This window comes from Aythya fuligula, chromosome 9 (genome assembly GCF_009819795.1).
Source record: "Aythya fuligula isolate bAytFul2 chromosome 9, bAytFul2.pri, whole genome shotgun sequence".
Lineage (NCBI taxonomy): Eukaryota > Metazoa > Chordata > Aves > Anseriformes > Anatidae > Aythya > Aythya fuligula.
In genome coordinates, this window is record NC_045567.1 from 9,892,106 (window position 1) to 9,916,258 (window position 24,153).

Below are 24,153 nucleotides of genomic sequence, written 5' to 3' on the forward strand. Positions count from 1 at the left end.
AAGTAAGCAGGAATCTGTGTAAGAACTTCGTGCACAATATTGAAAGCAGAATGTTTTTTATTAACATTTTCTTTGTGAATCGGGCAGACAGGAGTCCACACTCTTTCAGCTTGAGCTTTGAATCTCTAGTTGTTCCTGACACATTCTTGTAAGACACTCTGAAAAATTCTGTGGTCATATGGTGCAGACAGAGTCAACAAGCGCAGGATTTATGAGCTAGCTTGCTTGAACATGAGACACACACTCATTTTGATTTTTATTAATGTTCTATGCCCTTAATTGAGGGCATGGAGCAAGCTAATAGATTTATGTTTTACCTAAGGAAATTGAAGGCTAAAACCAGGAATAAGCGCTGTGAAGTGGCCATTGTATGATTGGCAAAAGAAAAGACCAAACAACTGCTTGCTTTGCTGTTGGGCAGGATTTCAGAAAGCAAATTAGAGAGGAAATAGTGTTATTTACTTTGATTAATAATGTTTTAATAGGGGAATAATGTTGTAAATATAATAATGTTTTGGTTTAAGAAGGACAGTCATTTATTGGTTAGTTGAACACAGTTTTGTTTGTGGTCAGTGGAATGATATTATTCTTACAGATGAATGCTATTGAGCATTGAAAGAAGACTGAATGACAAATGTAATTTCCTGCAAATGGTCCTTACATGAGGAACTGCAAAATTGTTTGTGAGAAATGTTGCTGGCTTTGGCATGTGGTAAAATGCTTCCTCCTTCAGTCATTCATGTATTACTACGTAATTGATACTCTGAACATATTTAATATTTTTAATAACTTAGAAAATAAAGTTATTCATTGTGTCGGAGTTCACATTTTTATTATGGGTATAAAGCATAAAACACACTTTAAGTTTTTTCTATAAAACCCCTTTTTAGTGTGTGAGTATAGGGGAGAATTTGTGAAGTAAATGACCATTGCACATTTTTAAAAAAAAAATGCTTACCTGTACATTACCTAGGTCCCAGTAATGTTAAGGTTTTATAAAATTTTCTGTATTGAATAATGTACAGAAATAAATATACGTCCCCAATACCTCTATGAGGTATTAAAAAGATACCGCTAACCGCATTCAAAAACTGGCAGGTAAGACTGAAGGATAGAAGTGAATTAATTTTCTTTTTAATTTCATGTGTGGTGAAGATGAACCAGATCTGAACTTTCTACTTCTTGATTCTGAGCCTCAAGGTCATTTTTGCAGTGTGTTTATTTTGAAGTGAAAGCCTACAACATTCAAAGTGAAAATAAGATGCAAATTATTAACTGGCTTGGGTAGAAAATAAATTAGGTTACCAGAGCTGCGTTAAATGTTTCATCAGCTCAGTTCTTTAAGTGAAGTTAGATAAAGTTGTCATATCAAACCTTTGGCAAGTAATGTGGTTATGTCCAAAGTGAATTTTTGTGAAAATTTGCATATGGATTCTTTTTGTTAAATGTTTTGAAGTTCAAGCTTTAGTGTCAGTGGCTTTTAAATCAGAAAAGTTTTCCATTTTTCTTCCTGTTTTCTGCAGAATGGCCTCTATACTTTCATCTCATGTACTTCTTCCTGTCTTTTTCTATTCTGTTGCTCTTCAGAATTTGCCTGTGGGAAGAATAGCTACAAATCTCTGGTTTGTGGGTTTGTTTGTTTTATTTTTAAGCTTTCCACCTTCCTGACTTTTCTGGAAGCCTTGAAAATTTAAAAATAAAAGAATTCAGACGTGAGAGTATGGAAAAGGTTTGAAATACTACATCACAGTCATAAACACCTATGAGCTGATGGCCTCTTTTTCCTAAAAGGTGCATCCTACCGCTTTCAGAAACCAGTAGAAAGAAATGCAGAAATCTGCTGACTGTGCAGTACAGTGGACATGAATGAAGGGCATGCTGGGTCTGTGGTTTCGTAAATTGCTGAATGAAATACCTGCTGTTTTGACCTCTGACTTCAGTCCAAGATTTTACCCTAGGAATTGGTAACAGGAGCAACAGTAATTTAAAACAAACATTTACATTTTTTTTATTATTTTCTTCATGAAACCATTGAACTGTTTGTATATCAAGTATGACCAAAAATAAGTGGGCTTAAAATCAGATATTAAATGTTTTATTAATGTGAATTAATTTAAAACTTTAAATTATTTGAAACAAATTTATTCAACTAATTGAATTGAAGACTAGAAATACTGGAATGTTTTAGATCTGTCAAATGCATAATGTAAGGAATGGCAAGCTACCTTTGAATTTTTAGTGAATAAAAGCAAGGTTTGCACTGCCGGTGCTGTTGTCATATGTTCAAATCTGATAAAAATGAAAGCACTTGTAAGCATGGAACAAAGTTTGTGTTCTTCTCCTGTGTACTACTTAGTGAATTCATAGCTTGTAATATCATTTATGGGACTGCTCATTGAAGATAAATGGCCTAAGGCTTTCACATATTACCACTTGTTTTCCAATGTATTCAGTTAATTACATACATATCAATCAGGAAAATGGTACTACTCATGTGACTGTAAAGGCACTATTTGAGAAGTTTCTATCAGGTCTATCATGATGCTTTAGTGCTACAATTAATTTAAAAGGGAAGACCAATAAATACCTCTTGATTTTAAGGCTTCAGAATAGTTTTGTTACAGGTCATATCTGTATAATTTCCTCTTTGTTATGCTTGGTATGTTTTTTATGTAGTATAAATTGTTGTAGGAGGAACCCCTCTGTACTAAACAGATTAGGAAAAACATCAGTTTGGTGTTTTTTTTGACAGTACTGCTCTAAGACTTATGGGTAGATTATGCCTGCCTATGAGTTCGTCTTTACCTATGCATTAGTTATGTTTGCCAGATTTTTTTTTTTTAGGTGACTTAAAATGTACTTTCTTTGAAGATATAAACTATAAAAAGCCATCAAATACCACTAGATCTTAGTGCTTTCTAACTAGGTTACAAGTACAATGACTTCTTGCCTCTCTTGCCTTTCCAAACATATAAATTCTGCTGGTGTTAGAGTCAGATTTTCCACACCAAGAGTACGAATTAAATTCTAGAAATTACTTTGTTTTTTTTTTTTTTTTCAGGTAACACTGTAGTTGTTCTCTCTTTTTTGCATTAAGGAAACCATACTTAGTTTATTAAGTATAGTGCTAGTACACACTTCAGTAATTACTTTTGAAGAGAAAGTCAGGGATGATTAAGAAGATATGCATTCTAATGAAACAGCCTTATTCTCCGGCACAAAGAAAGTTGTTAAACCCAGTATTACCGTAATCTGCAAGGATTCCATAGTAGCTGGATATAGAAGAAAAAGACCAGCTAGGGTTTCAAAGAAGGTGCATCAGAATTGGAAAGAATAAAAAGCGGACTCTTACAGAAGCAGCCACAATCCTCTAACATTGCAGTACTACTTACTTTATTCACTATCTACATCAGCCTTCAGCCTCAGTCTTCTTCAGCCTAAACTACGACCAGCCGAGCCTTAAAATTTTTCACCTTCTTTTAACTGGAAGTTATGCCATTTCATGGTACTGCCAGGATCAAATCTGTTACAGGGCACACTGGTATATATTGCCTTTACCTCCATGTTTTCTTCTTTTCCGTTTTTTGCCTCAAGCAAGAAGCATGGTACAAATTTCTGGGATACCTGGAAGGGTGGAACAGGGTGTTGCACAAAAGTACCATCAAATCTTGCAAAAAGAGGTTAGGATCTAGCTTTCTAGTACTCTGTATTTTTGCTTAAGTAAGCAAAGCTGAACCCAGTTTTTGGATAACTCATCAACTAAGAATTGGGTACATCAGTAGAAATGTTTGGCTTCTCTTTCAGTTAACATCATTGGCTTAAATGAAACTGGTATTCATATTTTCCATCTGTAGCATTGGTATTTCAGTTTGAAACTGCCTGATTTCATAAAGGGGTGAACTCTACAGTTACAAGGTTAAAACACCTTTGATGAGAAAGTCTTTTTCTCTCAGGAGTAGTCTGCTGAGTTTAATAGGCACCATCTGTTGTGGAAGTAAACCTCTACAAAGTCATAACATGATCTTTTGAAATACTTTTCCTATAGTCGTCAGATTTACCACCTTCCCTACTATTTATTTGATTTATTCATTCATTCTTGAAATGAGTCTAGATTGCTTGTAAAATGCAGTGATTTAGGACAGAATGATCATGGAAAAAGGACCTAGAAATTTTTGCCACTTTTTGGAATGAAAACTTACTGTAGATATATTTAATTATATAGATCATAATATTGTTGTTCTTGTAGACCATATGTAGATATAGCCAATAATGGTATTTGAAATAACCTTTTATTACAGTCAAGAGATTATCAGATCCCACAATTCTCAAGGGATTAACCCACTAAAACAAGTTCTGCTTCAGATCTAATTTAGTATGGCAAGAATGCATTTGCTATTGATCTTGTTTATTCCCAGTACAGTCTCTGAATGAAGAATACATAAGCAGCTGTATGAATTGAACTGGGAAGTATTGCAGGTAGCTCTATGAAAAGAGTTAGAGGTCATACTTTTCTAAAATACCGCTAAAGAATGACATTGTTTTTAAAAAAAAGTCATTGACATTATAAAATTATTCTTTGGAAATTTCTGCCTGGATAGTTGTGAATATTTTTGTAACTTAAATGCTGCACCTCAAACAGTTTTATTTTGGAGATTGAATGGGGCTTCTGTTTACACAACTATGAAAGGCAGTAAATTGGATCACCACAAAGTGACATGTTTCCAAACGTTTTTGTATCAACCAGTTGTAGAATCAGATACAACAAAATACAGAACCAGCCCTATCTAAACCACAAAAATAACTGACCTATGATGTACTAAAAGTTGTTTGGAAAGTAAAATCGCAAATCTCGAAAAAGGAGATCCTGAAGTAAACTAATGAAGTGAGAATCAAAAACTGATTAAATCACGCTCCTAGACGTAGAAACAATTTTGGAATAATATCATTAAACTACCAGAAAATTATGTAGTCTTCAGTTGTTCTTCCAGAGAGATGACAGACTGAAGTTTTACATAGGCTTAATTTGTCCCTGGGGACAGAAGTAGGAGTAATACCGCAGAGCTCAGGCAGGTGGATAACAATAAAATCAATGAATGAAATAAGATAGAAAGTGGAAGATACTACATTCTGGAAAAGAAAGCCACGTTGTTTTAGCGTACTGGCATCCCTTAAGCATAAGAACAAAGTAATGTGGAAAAGCAGGTGTGCACAAAAGCTGTTAAGAAAATTAGTATATGGCCATCTATTATAAGAAAGGGTGAAATTTTCATTTTGGGAGACTAAAGCTGATTAGTAAGTACATCATATGGTTTATATAGGGCAGTGGGAATACATGGAGTGCCTTTAATTATGCTATTGAATAATGAGGAGATTTCTGAGGGACCTAACAGTGCTGCTAAGTAGCCTTTCTTTTATTAAATTGAGAACTATCATAGATTATACTTCTATTTGATGATGGAAAAAAAATACTTTTTTTCTAAGTAGTTTAGCTGAGAATAGTTTTGCAGATTTTGTGGCAGTAGTGGAACTTCAAATTGTGGTGACCTGAATACATGTATATGTCAGGTTTCTGTTTGGTTGATTAAAGCCATTTTTGCCTACCATTTTCATCTTGTAGTTTTCAAGTCAGTTTAATTAATTAGCCAGTTAGGGTGACTCTTTGCTCATTGATGAAGAAGAGGAGGATATATTCAAGAAGAGCGTCTTTGGAGCTTAACCAAAGATTGCTGTTATTCCTGTGTTCTTACTGGTTGCCTTTTAGCTATTTTTTTCCTGATGGCGGAGAAGACTAAAAAGGGCAAGATTTAGCACACCAAGCATGATACGTTTCCACAGATCCCCATAACAACTTAAGTCATTTCTTCCAGTTAGAGCTGGTTTTATTGAGTCCCCTTTTTGTTTGTTAAGTTATGATCCCAAAGAAACTGAGAATCTTTACAACTGGAATTGAATTATGTGAATTGAATTTGTACTGTACTAAGTGAGCGTGTGTACGACAGTGTGTATGTAGGGAGTTCCTTTGGTACCAAGGATATTGCTCATCCAACTTTTGTTTGAACTGAACTCAACCCAAATCCTCAAATTCCCGTCAGACTATTTTACAGCCCCAAAAGGCATTGAATCCTGTGTCATCCTAACCGCTTCTGTAAATCAGCCTCAAGGATCATGTGACATGTCAATTTTGGACTCTGAAACTGTCAGTGAATTATTAAATGTTTGGGAACTGACAACGGTTGCTGGGCCAGTCAAGTTACCAGGTGTCCTTTCTACCCTGACACTAAGTCTTGTAACAGAATTTCCTGTGTGGAGGTTTCAGAGTATAGAGCCAGCTGAAGATCTCAGTTCTTGTGAAGCAAACGCCGGCAGGGAATGTAGTGGAAATCATTAAAATCCCTTCTTTCAAGTCTTTGAAGATGAGTTACTTCAGATCTGCAGTGAGGTGGTTCTTCTAGAACTGTGATTTAACAAAAAGAGAAAATCTGTTTTTTGCAGTCCAAAATAGAAAATCAAATGTATTAACACTTACTTTTGAAGAGAGAAGAATGTGAGTGTTATGCCTGACTAGAAATCATAATTTCATATTGCTAAGTCACTGTTGGTAAAACAACAGTAAACCACATTCTTTTCAGCTTCAGAGGAAAGTGTAAGTTTGTGTTTGTATCTTGCTGTATTATTTGGCCAATGGGTAAATGACCACTGTCAGAATAGCTTTTTGCCTTGAATTATAAGAAGATTGATTTATGGATTGAGAGCACTTTGATTTATAATTTTCCAAGCAGCTGTTGAACTGTAAGTCTTTTCAGCCAATTACCACTGACTTTGCTTCCAGAAGATGAAGTCCTTTCCATTAATAGACAGAAGAAAATATATGCTAGTTACTTTCTGGTGCTACTTGTGGGTATTTCTGTAATGGATTGGAATTTTATGGCCTGATTAACAGAGGAACCATAAGGGATTCTATCTTGAATTCTTTATCTGAGTTACAAAGGGTTTAATCTTAATGGTAATGATACAGGAAACATGCATGAGTTAATTTGCTCTTTGTTCTCAAATTATATTCATGTCTTTTTTTTTTTTTTTTACTGGACACATCAGTCTTTCAGTGCTAGTATTACAACCAACATAAGGAATGTTAATAGTTGATCCTGAGATTTGATTTCTTGGTGATGTATGCTTATTCTTTGCCAACTTAACTCACGTGATATTTCACTACTGAATATACTTTTTGACAATTTATAACGAAAGCCATGACTTAAGTGTAATTTACAAAGTGTACATGAAGTTACACTAATGTCAGACTTTTTTTGGGGGGAGGGGAAGGGGAGGAAGTGCATTGGAGCTCTAAAGATTTTCAAACACTCTAAATATCGTGCTTCTTTGGGCCAGAATGTAAAAAACATACCAATAGGAAAGATACTAGCCCAGGCCCGTAACAAGCACTCAAGCACTTGCCAGCTATTTTGTCAAATAGCAGTGAAGGAAGTTGTTACTCTCAAATGTCTGATACCTAATTTTCAACCCATTTTTATTTCTGGTTTCCATGGTAGCACGTAACAGTAGGTATTGTACTTCAGCTGTGTGATACTTTTTGCTACCACTATTTTGATTTCTAATGCTTCATTGGCTACTTCCTTGGGAATTTTTTTGAGACATAATAAATTATTTAATGTATAGATAAAGATACAGATACTTTGTATAAATCATTCATAACTTCTGGGTTCCCACGTGGAATTTTGTAGAGACTTCTCCTAACCATCTTTTCCCCACTTCTTCCATTTTATTCCAGTTATTCTTTGTATTATAAATGCATTGGTTGAGATTAAAGAGTGAAACTGTATTCATACCATCTTTATGACCAAATCTTAGTTCACAGGGTTCTTATGTACTAACTCGGCTGTCGCAGCCAGCTTCTGTCCTAAGTTTCTGTGATCTCTGCACTCAAATGAAGCTTAGATGTAAGGAGTTTGCTGATAAGAAGCCGTGGCTGGGTTCAGCAGTTCACAAGGCGTTTCCAGAGTACATTCGTAACTGCTGGGTATGAACTTTTCCTTCTTGAGAAGGAAAGGGTGGCCTATGAAAATTGGCAGTTGGTTTAACTTTGTATATTGCTTTATGGCTCTGATTGTCTGATACATTGGCCTTTATTACTGTGTAGTGTTACTTGGTGTATTATGTGTATAACTCCACTATTGTTTTTTATACCTCCTTAATTGGGATATAGAATTAAATTTAGTGTTGACATAGTGCTTTTCTGCATGAATGGTAACTTAGTAGCTTTATCTCATTGATTGCAGAGGTGTTTAATACATCTTAGGGAGAAAGCGCAAAAATATAATCAGAGGCTGGGCAGGAGGGAAGGATTTTGACATTCAAAGTAAGTTAATAGATCTCAGCTATGTGTTAGATTAATTTTAGTTTAGTACAGTGTAAATCAATGCATATTAGTATAGTACAACATTTTAATAGTAAATTGCGTTTATTGTAGCATACAATATTCATAGTATTGCATTGGCTTTGCTCTGACTATGGTAGGTTATAAAATCAGCAGAGATACTGTGGACCAGTTTCAATATCCAAGCTGTGAAGATGGGAGACAAGATACAGATAAACTGCAGGGCTTGTATCTAGGTTTAAAATGCACAGATGAATGCACAGATGGATATCCTGTAGCTTTCTTTCAGGGTAATACTCAAAGAATTGATCTTATTAAGTGGCTAATGTATCCCAGTGTTCTGAAGGGAGACTGAGCAACAAGCTGCTTTTGCGAAAGATGAGTATCTGCACTCGTCACCCCGGTAGTGGTCCTGTCTACCTACCTGTGTAAAGCAAGGCTTGCAGTTCATTCTGATTAGAAACAGTGAGATGCATTTGAAAAACACATTTAACCCTTAGGTATTTTGAGACTTTGATCTTGTGGAAACAGTGTAAGGTGGCAGGCATTTTGAAAATGGGAAATGCTTTGTGCATTTCTTTTTGTTCTTAACAGCCTGTAATAACAGCAAAAAAATACTAAAAACCCTAGGCGAAAAATCTAATAATGTGCATGAGATCTCATTAATAAGGAAAACTCAATGAGAAAGGGAAACTGAAACATCTGTTTCGTACTTTTCTGTAACAGAGGAATGAAGGTTGTAGAGGTAAGCTTGTGAATTTAAATGCAGGGAAGTATAAAACCAGAGGAAAAAATGATGGACTCCAAAGTCTACAAGAAAAGAAGGTGTTCCCTGAGACGAGCGTACATCATGGTGGTTTAGGTCTGCTTCAGCAGCCAAAATGGCAGTAAACCCATTTCATTTGATGAGTATGTTGTGGGGCTGCTTTATGCTGCTGCAGAATGCTGCAGCCAGAATATATTGCTGAACAGCACCATATATTAAAAATGTAACTCAATTTTTGAATAATCTCATCAAGTGGATGACCCATGATATAACATCCTTTGGTGCTTCTATTATGTATTTCAAGGAAAAATTCATGTAAGAAGGATAACAAAAAAATTGCTAGACATTGTCTATGTTTACACTAAATTAAAGTGTCATTATGCCAAAAAAATGATTTCAGCATTACAGTTAATCTTAAAAATTTGAGCGTATTATGATAAAGACACTCTTATGTTAAGATTTCCAAACATCTTAAACTGATAGTGGGGAAGAGGAAGCACTGAGAAACATAAAGGATTGTTTAAAGTGCTGAAAGGCAAAAGGAAAAAAAAAATACTCTGAGTAGTTTGTTACAAGCTATTGTGAAAAATAAATGCTTATTGCAAAATCAAACATTAGCTGTAGGTTATGTTAAAATATTTTGCCCAAGCATTGCTTCGTATATTCCCACTTTAAATAAATTTCCCCCGCTCCGTAATACAGAACCAGCGGAGTAAAGTGACTGCATCAGTGGCATCTTGCATTTGGAAATCTACAGAGAATTGCACTAGCAGCATAGTAACACTTGATTATTTTCAGTGCCATTTCTAATTCAAGCCAAATACACCATTTCAACTAATTCTACTATTCATATTTGTAAGGTAGAGGGTAGAGGTAGAAGCAATCTGAGAGGAGATTGTAAATAAGGATTTAAGCCATTTTCCAGATTAAACCTGCTGCCCTTGCTGCATTCCTTTGTGTTTTTGATCTTTTTCCATAGTGGTACTTGATTAATTTTTCCCCTCGAGTACACCATCTTTGTGTTAATTAGCGTTCTTCATTTCTTCACTTAAGCTCTCTATTCCCTCTTGTATTTCATCCTCTATTTATTGCTATCGGTCTTGCAGCACCCTTTCTATTAGTTACTGCTTTATCATTTAGAGTACTAGAAAAACAAACTTTACATAAGACAAAGTAAGACTGATGTAAACTTCATTTTGCTCACAAATAGTGAATCCTAGATATCTGCTGATGAGAAACAAGTTCTATGTTGACCTCTCGTTTTTTTGCACCTCTTCCAAATTCACACTTAAAGTTGTTGTCAACACTGTAGTGATCTCTGTGTGTTTTCCAGTCTTTCCTCAGTTTGCATCTCCAGTTGCCACTCCACACATTTTTGATGACCTCAGATTTGCCCTAGGATTGCTGTTTCTCCAACCTTGTCGTGACAGCTGCCAGCAGTTTGTCTTTTCTCAGTTCAGAGGTGACAGTTCCCTCTTGCATTATATTTATCACCAAGCATATCCAGATTTTACTGATTTGTGCTCTGGTATGTGCTCTTTTGTTCACTTGCCCCTGCCAAAGTGTTTGAGCAGCTATTGTTAAGTTCACTTGGTGTTGCTTTAAGCTCACTTTGAATATGATGCTTTCTGTTATTTTTCAATAGTAACCCAATCCTGATGAGGGAAAAAAAAAAAAAAAGGAAACCTTTTTTTTTTTTTGGGGGGGCTTTTTTGTGTAGGATTTCAACTAATTTTTATTTTTAAATCCCTTTCAAATAAAGATACTGCCTCTCTTCTATAACTGGCTAACACACACTGTCATTAATTAAAAAAAAAAAAGTTCTTGAGACAGCAAATATGACATCTGTACCACTCCCTGTGGGGAGTTGTTTCCAGATAACATACTAAATGTTTAAAGCATGGCTGTTACTGACTTCCTGCTCCTTATCTTCAAATTGCTTAATGACTGGGCTCAGAGTACCTAGAAGATTTTGTGAAGTTCATGGAATGGAAACTTGTTCTTAAATTTGTGGAACAGATAGATTATTTGCAATAAGAAAAAAGGAGGTCTCAAACCCAGGCCATTAGAATATAATCTTCTCCAGTAAGGAAGGGCTAATGAAAACTTTTATTCTTTTTCTTATTTTATTTGTTTTTAAATACCCAAAGAAAGGTGTTAGTCAATGTACGTGCAAATACAGTTGTTTGTATGCTGCACTTTGAATTGATCCACAAGACTGCAAAGTAGATGCCTGGAAAATGAAGAATGTGCAGTTATGGACCATTTTTGACATAGTTTAGATTGTCCAGACACTCATGGGAACTCTGAACAGTAAGAAAATAGCAGTCTGCAGCATCATAATCAATTTATCTTGTAAGACCATCCTCTTTCTTCCTGCATTTGCCTGCCAAGTTCATTGGCTGTAGCAAGAGCTGCACACAGCCAAGATGCAATAATTTCACCTGCACAATCCCTGTTCATTTCCAGAACCGTCAAGTTCCCTGTGCCTAATGAGGCTAGACAGTCACAGTGCACACACATGAGACTAAATGAAGGTTGCAGAGAGCATCTTAGTTCTGCGATGTGCACATACTATGCATTTTTTCAGGTGGTTTCTCAATTTATTATTTCCTTAGACAAGAAACACCTCCATACATGTGTTCAGATTTTCAAAAAGTATTGGAGTGAGCAAACAGATAATAGAAAATTGATTTTTTTTCCTAGGAAAGAAGGAAAAACAGTTACATGAAAAAGGATAATTTCACCTTGCATAGTTTTAAATGGGGAAAGAGGAAGATAAAGGCATTGCTTTGAGCCAGCTCTGCTAATTTTTGCATTGCATTTTCATAGATCCTGGGCAGTAAGTGCTTTTAGTCTTTAATATACTGGAAACAAGTGATTTCAGGAGTAGCAGGAATAATGAAGAGTGATATCTGGTGTTTCTGTGTTCATTGTCATCTTCACTGAACTGTACAGAAGCTGTTGAACATACTCATGAAGTGTCAGATACTCTTGATGAGAGATGAAGTTCTGGATGCCATGTAATACACTCAGAAAGTTCTTGAAGCTTATAACTTTTTGGACGCCAAATAAGCAATATAGCAAACACTAGTGTAGAAGAGGTTGGTGTGCTCCACTTGAAGCTTTTCTTGAAGAAGCAGTGGCATTCGCGATGTCAGCATCCCTCTATTTCTCCTGTCTCAGAGGGGTTTTTGGTGTCTTACCAGAGACTCAGGTCGTGGTTTGTAGTGTCTTTGGTTTCTTCTCAACTATCTGCTTTTGTAAACTTTATTGGAGCCTTTTATATCTAAGATCTGTTAGATTGGTTCAAAGAAACAGTTCAGATTTCATTAAGCAGCATACTTACAGACAGAAATGCACACATAAGTCTCATCTCCTTTTTCTAGATTAATAAAAAAGCAGAGAAACATTTTCAGGTAGATGATGACTTTAATTTAACCAGGATAATCAAATGTTTTAGACTTAATTTATATCTAAGACATTTCTGTATCTCCAGTGTTGGTTTGTGAAGCAAGTACTTTTTATGAAGTTGACTGTTCTTTAGCTTTCTGCTGCAAATCTGTTTTGCAGTGGTTACAGTGTCAATTTTACTGTTGTACTTTAAGATATCTGCTTTTTTTATTTTTATTTTTTTCATCAACTAGATGTTATGAGAAGATACCAGCCAGTGTTTGACTGCCTGGTAACTCTCAGAGTGATGAATGAGGAATTCTGAAAAGCAAATTTAGAAAAAGATTTAGAAAACTGGGAGGTGTTGGGTAGATGTAAGTAGATGTAAGCAGATATAAGTTTGTCCCTGCATAGAGCAACTTAGGTAAAAATCACAGGAAAGAAAACAGGAAAATCAGTCATCAACAATTGTTAAATAATCATAATCTATTTATTGTTGTCCAAATTGGTGGATTAAAACTTTGCTGTCTAAAAGAATGCATAATAAAGAATCTGTAGTATATGAAGTGTGTTGGAACAAAGATCTGATATTTTTACTGTAAAGAGTATTTTTAAAACTGATCTGGGGTTTATTGTAATTACTAGAAAATATTGTAGATGTCACAAGGAGAATATGGTGGCACATCGCAGTACTGAATACTGGTACAAAGCAATTTGTTTTAGCCAAAATCATTTTATCAGACAGATTCTGTGTTTTCAAGGCCTTTGCTATTCATTATCCCACACTTCAACTGTGCATTATAACAGGAGACACCTGGTACCAAGCTGCAGTTCACACAGCAGGAGCTCCTACCACATTGGTACGTAGCCTAACAGCATGGGGCTTGTGCAGTTAAGACGCCTGTAGCCTGTTGTTAGCAATGGCAGTAATATTTCTACTCAGCCCTTGGCTACAGGAATGCTTACACAGTTATGCTCTGTTAGTGTGCTCGTGTTTGGTTGTCTGAGTCCTCCAGCTCTGTTGTCATTGCACTCTCCAACCTGGTATTTGTACGTGCTGATAAGATCCGCACCCAGGAAGCAAGAGGAGCTCAGGTGCATATTGGGCCTCTCTCATTACAGAGGGAAGTTTATGGGTCTGCATGTTAGCAGTGCAGTTGATGTCCTGGATGTGAACCCAGCCCCGATAAAAGTACTCTCAAAGAGAAATAAACCTAAATGGACATAATTCAGATATTTATGTTGTTGTATCTTATGCTTAACTTTCAGTCCTTCGTCCAAACTACAGATGTTTCTGTCACTGGATTTGAGTAACTTCTGACAGCATGAAGCCAAAGTTTTGTTCTGCATATGAAGTGAAGAGCTGTTTTGCTCTAGAGCCTGTTGTCATTGTGAATAATTAGGAAATATAATCTCTTTGCTTGGCAGTGCTTTGAGAGGTGAAGTAAAGAATTGGAGATAAAGGACAAATTTATGTGTATAAACAAAGGAGTCTGTGTTACAAACTTGCATCACATCTGCATCTTGAGCATTGAATGCATTTCTGACCATTCCACTTCCAAAAGAATATACATACATGTAATTAGAGAGGGAAAGAACCGAGCAATGGGAAAAAGAACGACAGGTAGAGGAACAATTATTTTCTGTTTCTTGAAAAAAGTTAAAAAAAAAAAAAAAAAGAAAAAAAAGATCCCATGCTTATCAAATCAAATGATCAGGCAGCAGCTCTAAAAATAGAATGAGTTCCTTTCTTACAGAATATAGAGCTAACCTGCAGATTTCATTGATGCACAGTTCTGGGGAGATGAAAAGTACAAATGAATTCAGAGGTGATAGATTCACTAGCAGCATTAAATACAGTAGTCACAGTGTGGCTTAACAACCTGCAGCTCAGGTAAACTCTAAACTACTACCCAATGCAAGGTTCATTTATACATGACCTGAAGTTGCACTCCTAACACCTAGTGCCGATTACTGAGTACAAAAGTCCTTATGTTATTTTTCTGTTTCATCAGATCCATGTAGAATGTTTCACGTAACAAGTTTCCTTACAGCACTTGTGCAGGACATTGCAAGAATGAGTGGTGCTCACAAAAAATGGATTGTAGAACCAGTACTAAGCAAGCAGGTGGAGAGTTTCAGAGGAGTTTAAACCGAGGAAGGTGATGGAGTCAGCTCTTTCCCTCTCTCCTCAGGCATAAGCATCCTCCTTGATCACAGACTGCTCATTCAACCACAATGAAGTGAGGCAGTGCAGGGCAGGATGCAGCTGCTGTGGGTCTGTGATGGTGGATGCTTCCACCAAGTGCGTTAAGACATAATCAGGAACAAAGCACTGCCTTTGGGATAGCAAAGGCTCCAGAGCTTTTACTCATGTTCATGTCATTTGCTGTTGTCCAAGTCTGCAGTTATCTGACAAAAAGGTGGGTGCCTTGTGAGAATTATTACTTCAAGCCATCAAAGCATGAAAGGATCCATTTTGTGAAGTCATTCACTACAAATACTACATTTAGTGGCTTTAGTTATTAATTATATGGCTTCTATTATTCAAAGTCAGTGATGTTAACATCAAGATGAAAGCAGCTTACTGTTTCCAAATGCAAATACTGTAGTTATACTAAAACAGTATTATCTGACTTAGAGTGAAGAGGTTTCCTTTATCAAAATTTTAAGACATAAAGTGTGCTATTTCTGGATGCATTAAATTATGTAGGCCTGCTGCTTTTTCTAGTAGTAGTTTGTGGAAATAATATGTTTTTGTTTTTGTTTTTTCTTTTCCCTAAAGAGCATTATTTGCCATTTTATCAATTTTGTTACTATGAAATCCTTTGGCAGTGGTGACTGTCAGCTTTACTTCTAGCTCTTCTAAATAATTTTGTTACTGGCAAACTGTGCCTGCTCCATTATTCATCCTCCCTTTCAAAGCATTTATATCTGCTGTTTAGCATGTTTCTATCAAAACCTGTGTTTAGAAAGTTTTATTCCATTCTGAAAACTGACCATTTTTTCCTATTACTGCTTTTTTAAACCTTTTAATCTAAAACAAACTTTTTCTATTACTGCATGACAACTTACTTAAAAACTGAGAAAAGGAAGTTCATTATAGAATTTTGAAAATGGATATGTGTTGCATAAATGAATGACTTTTAGCTGCTTATTGATGCTTGTGGAGCTCTAAGGGATTTGTGAAGCATTACTTCACAAAAATAACATCAACCCATGAATAGGCCCAGTGGTTCTGTAGGACATAACCTTCTACTCTGGCACAGTGATCAGATTTAATAGTAGGTAGTTCTTTGGGTCACTGCTGGATTCTGTATTTTTTCTCGCTTTCATTCTCCAGACACTTGGGATACTTGTTTAAAAAGAAGCAAATTCTAATGCCTAACTAGGAGATTAGGAATTTCATAGGATTCAGTTTCTTTAAAATAGACTTCAAGTTTCTATTGCTTTTTACAGTAAGAATTCATAATTATTTTTTCAGTCAAGGGGAAATAACTAGGTTGGCGTTGACACAAATGATTTTCCTCTTTGTAACGTTTTCAGGCAGACTTTGGTGTTTTTGTAACTGTACCTGTAATGAAGGAATTGTTTCCTTCATTGGTGTCTTCTGGATCATATATCACTTACGTGGTTTTTTGGAAAGATTTGAACAGTCAGAGTGTATGAATCACTAGTTGTATGCATGAAGTTACCAACTTCTAAATCTCATTCAGAACTTTGAACTTAAAAGTGTAACATGGAATTGTTCACTTCAAAAATGAAACAGCTATCCGGGTATTGGAAATAGCAAGCATTTGATAATGAAATTCCACTGTTTTGTGCAGTGAACCCTATGGTAATCAAAGCTTAGAGGTTCTCCCAGCTTTACAGGTCCTTTTAATCACCTGTATTGATACTGTTTAAAGCTACAGTCACTATTACATTACTGGTTGTTTGAAGTCAGTTTCCTTTTTAGTAAACTTTTGAGGTTTCCATACTGAATATCTTCCTTTAGCGGCACTTGGTTTTGATAAGTCAGCAGTTCAGTGCTTGTGATAAAGGTCTGTAAAATGAAACAATAACACGTTTCTGTGTGTTGTATTATAGAGGACATAAAATTAGAAATGCTTTAGCAGTGGTCCCTTTGGATGGCCTCTTGCTGTCTCAGTCAGTTACTGCGTGTGCTATACGTGCATGCCACTGTTGGACACGTAATGAGCACAGAGTAGGAACTGTAGGTGGCAGTCAGGCATTGGGAGGAGAGAGCACACAAAAGGGGCCTAAGAATGAGGAAAGGACTGTAACAACCAAATTTCCTCCATTCCAGAACTTCGATTTTGTTGCAATTTTTTCTCAACTTTAGCATCACATTGCTATGGAAAAGTATGTCTCGGTCCTCAGGTAATCTCATCTCATGAAGCAATCTCTTCATGATGACAAGTAAAAAGTAGTTTGTTATTTTCTCTGCTATCCTGTGGAAGTCTGTTTTATTTGTATGTTTCTTATACTGCTTAAGACTCATGGTGGGGCTAATGCAGTTCTCTGTAAAGGCATTTCTGGTCTTTATCTTTCCTTTGCTTATTCATTTAATTCAAAGAAAGAACCGCTTGGAAGAAGTTTTACCAAGAAACAGGATCTGAGCATTCAGGAAAAGAAAGTTGCCCCTAAATCTTTCTCCTATTTAATATTTGTTTTTATTTGTTCTGAAGTCTAGAAAAGCTCTCTTGAAAATAACTAGGCAGTGATAGAAGGGGAGAGGAGGTGGGAGTTTCTGCTGTAGAAGTTTAGACATAAAAAAGATGTAAGTTTAGACATGGTTTAGACATAGAAGACACGAAAAGAGGAAGGCCAGATACAAAAGCTTGTTGTTTTAAAACAGTTTATAGTTCTGTAATGTACAGTATTTGCTGAGATGGAGGGACTTAAACTAGTGAGGTATCATCAAGGAGTAGGACATAGCAAGTCAAGGGCTGTCCATGTAGTTCTTATAATGCAGTGAGGACTCTGTCGATTTGAGAACACAAATAGAAAGCGCCCTCTATGAGAGGTAATTCTCATTATCAGGATGGCAAAGTAGTGAGCTTAGTCATTAGAGGAATATTCCTAGTTCTGCAAGAGCAATGTGAAGAGCACAATAGTGATGATAGTCTTCAAAAGAGGACAAGAGTAGACAGGGGACATAGATACACAAGTCTTCTTGGGAAACACAACCAAGGGAAAAGAATGAACTTGTTCCGAGAAATGATACTTCAGAGTCAAGTGCAAAATGACCTAAAGCAAAGGAAGAATAGGAATTATATCAAAAGAGCAACTTGAGTCGTGTACTCTGCAATGGTCTAAAAATGGAAAGTGGAAAATCAAATAATTAAATATAAATATTCAAGAGTTGTAAGAGCATGCTGGACAAAATCAGAGCAGTGCACACAATAAGGAAAACAGAATTAAGAATAACAAAATGATATTCTGGTAAGCAAATTAATAAGTGGAATATCAATCAAAGAGTTGGACTGCAACAAGAGAATGCACTTTTCCTAAGCGTGTCACTTGAATGGTAAGGGCTTAACCTTGCAGAGAGATTTCAAAGAACACTTTCGAATCTATTTGGGGAGCTGACACATTAGATACTCAGTTTCTGTTTTCTTGTAGGAGGACAAACGTAGACAAACTGTTAGAATCCTTTCTAATAATTGCCTACTTCTCTGGTTAAAAAGATTTTAATTGCATGAAACTGTGATTTGTTTTTTTTTCCATTGGGATTCTTGCTGATTCATTCAGTAAGTTCATGGTCTGAAGCGGTTCTAAGGATGAATTAGGGCTGTGTCTTTTAGGATGATAATGGCTTTCGAATACTGCTTCATCTGTGACAGAAGCAGGGCAACGTAGTGTGAATGCCACAGGAATAATTGGGGAATAGGTCAGTAAAAGCGCCTTCTTTTTCTAGGTCTGCTGGGGAAGTTAAAATTCAACTATTTAGGGTATCTTCTTTCTAGAATCCTGACTTCTGGGTTCAGTAATGTATTCAGTTTTAAAGATGAGAAATCAATGGAAAATTAGGAGCCCTGATGGGATTTAGGATGTTCAACACCTATTTGGATGTTCTTCAACCAGCCCAACACTGTTTCCATTGAGATTAATATCTTTTGTTTCCAATCAGGTCAGATCTACCTTAATATTTCTATGTAATGGTAAGCAAGTAACATGAAAAGAAAATATTTATATATATATATTTAACCAGTGTGTAATTTTTGGTTAATTTCAAACTGCTCTCTTCTGGGAACAGTAAATGAAATTTTACAGGAGTATACTTTGACCCAGGTTAAGTCATGAGGAATAATGTTCACCTCAGTCTTCGTCATCTTTCCTGTTGAGTTTTGTCATTAATGCTTTTCAGATGGTTAAAGCCTGCACTTTACGGACATTGTAGAAGTGGATTATTTCTGTTTTAGTAAGCTGGGGAGGAAGTTACAGGAAACACACACGGACTGATGCTGGGGGAAAGAAATATTGCCCACACAGCAGTTCTGTAATCATCATCCATCCTAGCAAGATCTTTGCTAAACTTGCCCTCTCTTGACAATTTCACAGTGCTCTGATCCCAGCTATTGACTTGGAGCCAATGCAAAAGAGTGCATTGCCTTTTTCATATTATGCTTTTCAGTGCAAATCTCCTAGTGTCTTCAACTTGATGCCTTTATAAATCTTTCTTCCAGTTAACCAGTTGGTGCGGTTGAGAGCTAATAATTACTCACCATGTATTTAAGGTCCCACAATTAATCCTTCTTTGGCAGGAGAGTGTGGACTTATTTTATATCCATTGACTTTTTAGTCTTGAGCTGGAATTTTCTCACAGTTTTCTGAGCGGTCAAAAAGAGAAGGAATTATATTGGCTTTGTAGCTTCTATGAATTAAGGTACCAGAGATTAAAACTGACTATGAATCATAGGATATAGTGTGTTACCAACTTTCAGGAGTCTCTTTACCAGTGAGCAATTTGTTTTCGTTAGCTCACAACTGTGGCCTGTTAGAGTAGCACTTCTGCAGTGGCCTTGTTTCTGTGACATAAACTGTCCTTTCTTCTGCAAGTACCAGAATTGCCAGCTTTTAGAGTTCTTTGTTGTTACTTTTCTTTCACAGGGCTTTCCCTGATAACTCGTTATTCTTCCCACTTTAAGTATACTTTCTGCAACAGGCAACAGGCAACAGGCAGGCCTAAGCTGTTTCCTGTTGCTACTTAGGTAGAAATGCTCATTTTGCTTGGCATGATTTCCAGTAAGAGTGGTTTGTCACAGAAGGTGGGAGCAAGAATGAGACATGACAGTGAGCTGATAAATGTTGTCAATCATCGCTCCTCTTAACACTTCCTGACACCTCTGTGAGCTCTTGTCCACACTGGCATCCGCAGGAGATGTCGAGAGCTTGTTCCATCCTGTGCATGCCCCCAGGGAGCTGGGAAAAATGTGTGTGTGGAGTCTGTATGAGCCTCGGCTGGACCACCTCTGTGTAGCATCAGGAGAAATCCTCAGGTGCCCAGGAGATGGATGATGCTGTCTCAGTTTTGGTCATGGATAGTAAAAGCCTTCCCATGGTTCAGAAGAGGCTGCCTGGGGTCTGCAGCCTCTCCCCTGGGCCAGTGCAGTGGGCAGGTTCCAGGTTTCTGCCCTTGTGGCACAAGATATCCAATTTGTTGTCTGACAGTAACATGGGGAGTGCCTCTGGTACCAGCCATCAGCTTTCTTTGAGCCCTGTTTCTGCATCTTCAAAGCTGCTAAAGAAACAGGGATATATAGACCTAGTCATAAATAGTCTGCATTGCAGTGATGCAATTAAAAAATGCAGTCCTTTAAGCAGTTACCTCTTGAAACCAATTGCTTTCGAGCAAGCATGCAAAGTAAAATGTTACTTTACTTGACTGTTAAAAAAAAGCAGGAGGTGATTTAAAAAGTAACAATATCCAAGCCACCAAATAGTGCCCACAATATAATTACATTCCATAACCTCAGGGAGGAAAGGTGCAGAGAACCACAGCAGAAATACACTAAATTGAAGGGAGGTTTGAATTGAGGGAAATGCATTAACAAGGCATTTTAGTTGCACTATTTTTACTTTTTCTGACAAAGTAACATGGTAATACATTGTAAATATATGAAGTAAATATGCAATGTAAATATACAAAGTAACATGGTTATATATTGTACAGAAGTTATTCAATAAGTAAATTGAATTAATAAAATTTGAATCAGGACTATAAAAATAAAAGTCAATAGATTCTGTACTCAGTGAGTGTTGTTACTAATCAGAAGAACAGATGACAGCATGCAATGAGAGAAAGGTATTAATGCAGTTGAGATGGATTTCTAGGAATAGCTGTTCGCTTTCCAACATGATGAGACATTGAAACTGTTTCACTTATTTAAAACAAAACTTTCATTGTTGGGCGAAATATTTAAAATATAGCTGCATATAGAGGTGATTTCAAAGCTGATAAAACAGGTCATCAGCTCAGGTCATACAGTAGTATTCTTTTGAGTTCTTGTTTTATATCAATACAGTGCATTACTAATTGCTTATTAAAAATATGCAAATTACCATGCACAGACGTAAATCACCATTGTTAGAACTAAGCTTGAGTGTTAACCTAATGTGAAAGAGATAAGTAAATAGTATTTCATAAAGAAGCACTAACAAGTCAAGAAATCAAAATTTAAGCTCTGTTATGAAACAGTATCCCTTCTAAGAGATAAAAGCTGTAACTATGCTTACATGTTTTGAAATGCATATGTTTCTAATGCTTGTTTTTCATGGAATAAAATAGTGTAATAAAAACATTCCCACAATATTTAGTATGCTTAACTTATCTTTTTTTATTCTTCGCACAGGAGTTAATACTGTTAGCTGTTAAGTCTCTATGATTCTGATTCCAGTTTTGAAGCCATGCAGTGGATTACTAATCCAATTGAAATTTTTGCAAAACTAGGGAGATTTACTCTTTGTAATGTTAACAAGGTTGGGATGGGAATTGTAGCTCTGAAGTTTGCTTATGTTTTATGTGTTTCCTCCTTTAACAAAAGACAATTGTCAAGTGGCAAAAATGTAATGCAGTAACAAAAAAAATAAATATTCCCTATGGTGACTTGCATTATATGGTTGGAGATTTAGACAATGTTTAGTTTCAAAGGCAATAATGTGATATAAAGTGTGATTTCATTCAAGTTGCATTTATTTTCATTAATTGCTATTGTATTATATTTTCAGTTCTGGTAGCTTTGTACAATTTACAGTGAAAAGTTACTCCTGTAAACTTTGTTGTTCAGGTGATGGGGAAATGGTGTAATCAAGATGAAGGAATAACATAGACGCAGTTGCTGCTTTTGGTCCTGAGCTGGCTCACATCTTGACTGAGCCCTTTGGAGCCTTTGGTTTTGGAGAGACGTCTTGACTATAGCACCACACGATGCAATTGTGGTAGCTCTGGTCTACAGAGCTCCACTCACACAGTGCTGTGGCTTAGTAATAAACCATGCTGGTCCTGAGTTAAGCAGTTTGGAAACCACTCCTGTGCCTCCACGTAGAGGTCATGGTATATCTGTAATCTATAATCATAAAAAAGTAGAGAAATACTAATAACGGCTGTAGAACTGAAAGACTTTTATTTTGCATACAAAATTAAAAACATTTGGTAACTGCAGATATGGTGTGAGTCTTGCATTGGTTTTTAGTTGCTCCTCTATCATGCTTGCTCAGTTTTGAAGAGTAAAAAGGTGGAAAATATTACTAACTTCCATTCTGATGGTTTTACTTGTCTCTTCAAGAGTCATTGTTTCTCAATGTTTTTTGTATAATCACATTAAATGCTCTTTCATATGTATTATTGAGCTGTAAATTTAGCAGCAGAAAAACATTGAGATTGTTATTTTGATGTGAAAAATGGGTTGTGTTAATTTCTTTTGTTCCCTTATTATATTACAGGTACTGTAAGAATTGAAATGTTCAGGAACATGCAAAATGCAGAAATCATAAGGAAAATGACAGAAGAATTTGATGAGGTATGTTATACAAATAGTGCTTTAAACATTATGAAATACATTACGGTATTCTTTTGTTTTAAAATAAACATGCAGTGGGTAAGAAAACAGTGGATAAGCAATGTCTCAGTATAAGAAATTATGTTGACAAGCAAAACAGCATTTTCAGCTATTGGATGAGGATCAACAGGCCAGCATGAGCTTTAGAAAGAATAATTATGAAAAACAGAAGGTAGTGAAATAATTTGAAAGGCTGATTAGTCACCGATCTTGAAAAATCAATATTGTGGATTGAGTAGGCCTTGGATGCTGAAATACCGGTACTGAAAAGTTTGTGACCCAAGCAGGTGAAGGGTGTAAGTGTACTAGCGCACAAAAGCATGAAGAAAACTTGCATCAAGCAAGCTATAGAATCACAGAATCATTTAGACTGGAAAAGACCTCTAAGATATCAAGTCCAGCCTTTAAGCTAACAATGCCAAGTCTAGCACTAAACCATGTTCCTTAGCACCACACCTACACGCCTATGAGAGCCTAGCCACATGTGACTGCAAGAACTAGCTTGGGTCCATGATAGTCCTTCATACAGACTCTTGTACCTTTGAATGATTTTAGGAATATTCTTGTCAGCTCATATCTTGGGTAGTAGAGATGACTGTTTTAGAGGGATTAATAAGAGGAAGCAGTAAGAAGAACAACAGAAAATTTTCTCATCTAACTTCAGTTGGTGGTGGTATGTTAGACGCTGTAGTTGACCACTTGAAACTGCCATCATGCGACACAGAACTCTGGATTCTTGACACAGGACTGCAGGCTTGGCATTTGCAGCATTCCAGTCTGTTTTCTATGTGCAAATTTATGTTTTGTTCATTTGAATTGGCAACTTAAACCGAACTTGACATGAAAGTTATCATTTTGGAAGTGTTACAAAAAGAAATCTCTCTTTCAAAAGATAGAAACATTTTGTTTGAAACAAACATATTACAGTTCAGATTGGGTATCTTCTGTCAAAATAAAAATTTCCCTAATGAACAATTTTTAGCTTTGAGATTTTACAACTGTAATTCCTTTGATTTTTCTTGTATAAAAATATTCTGAATGTTCAGTTTGCTTAGTAAGGAAAACGAACATTGAAACGCAAATTTTCTGTAGGGCAGCAGTCTTTTTCTGACCAATTCTAGGAAGAATGTCAAGGCTGTGATTCAAAAAATTAAGCAAGAAAACTGACGATATGAACATTGCTCTGCTCCTACAAAACCTTTACTTTGTGTGTTCTGTGAGATACTCTCTATGTAGATGAGACCATCCTGTGGCAGTTCTTAGATACTATCAGACAGCTTCTGCCAGCTTCTGCCAAATATCACATCAGTGCTCTGTGTTTTTACAAGTGTTTGATATTTGGTAAAGTTAGAAACACAACTGCACGTATTTTCCAAGTAAGTATTCAGAACAGAAGCATTTCTCAGAGAAGATAAAGAGCTGGATTGGCCTTGCTGGGGCATCCACACCAACAGGTATTGATCTCTGGCCAGGTTTCCTGTTGACAGATCCTGTACAATTCTGGCTGTTCCCTAGCATCTTTGCATGAAAAGTACAAT

The 24,153-nt window shown here is 36.2% G+C and overlaps 1 protein-coding gene across 6 annotated transcripts in view; it reads left to right on the forward strand.

Annotated features, from left to right (window-relative positions):
• Positions 1–24,153, forward strand: part of STAG1 (stromal antigen 1) — a 177,924-nt gene that overhangs the window by 71,424 nt on the left and 82,347 nt on the right. For all 6 annotated transcript variants that reach the window (XM_032193436.1, XM_032193437.1, XM_032193432.1 and 3 more), the window contains one exon: positions 22,500–22,576. In XM_032193436.1, the coding sequence (XP_032049327.1) occupies positions 22,500–22,576 (77 nt within the window). The remainder of the gene's footprint in view (positions 1–22,499; positions 22,577–24,153) is intronic.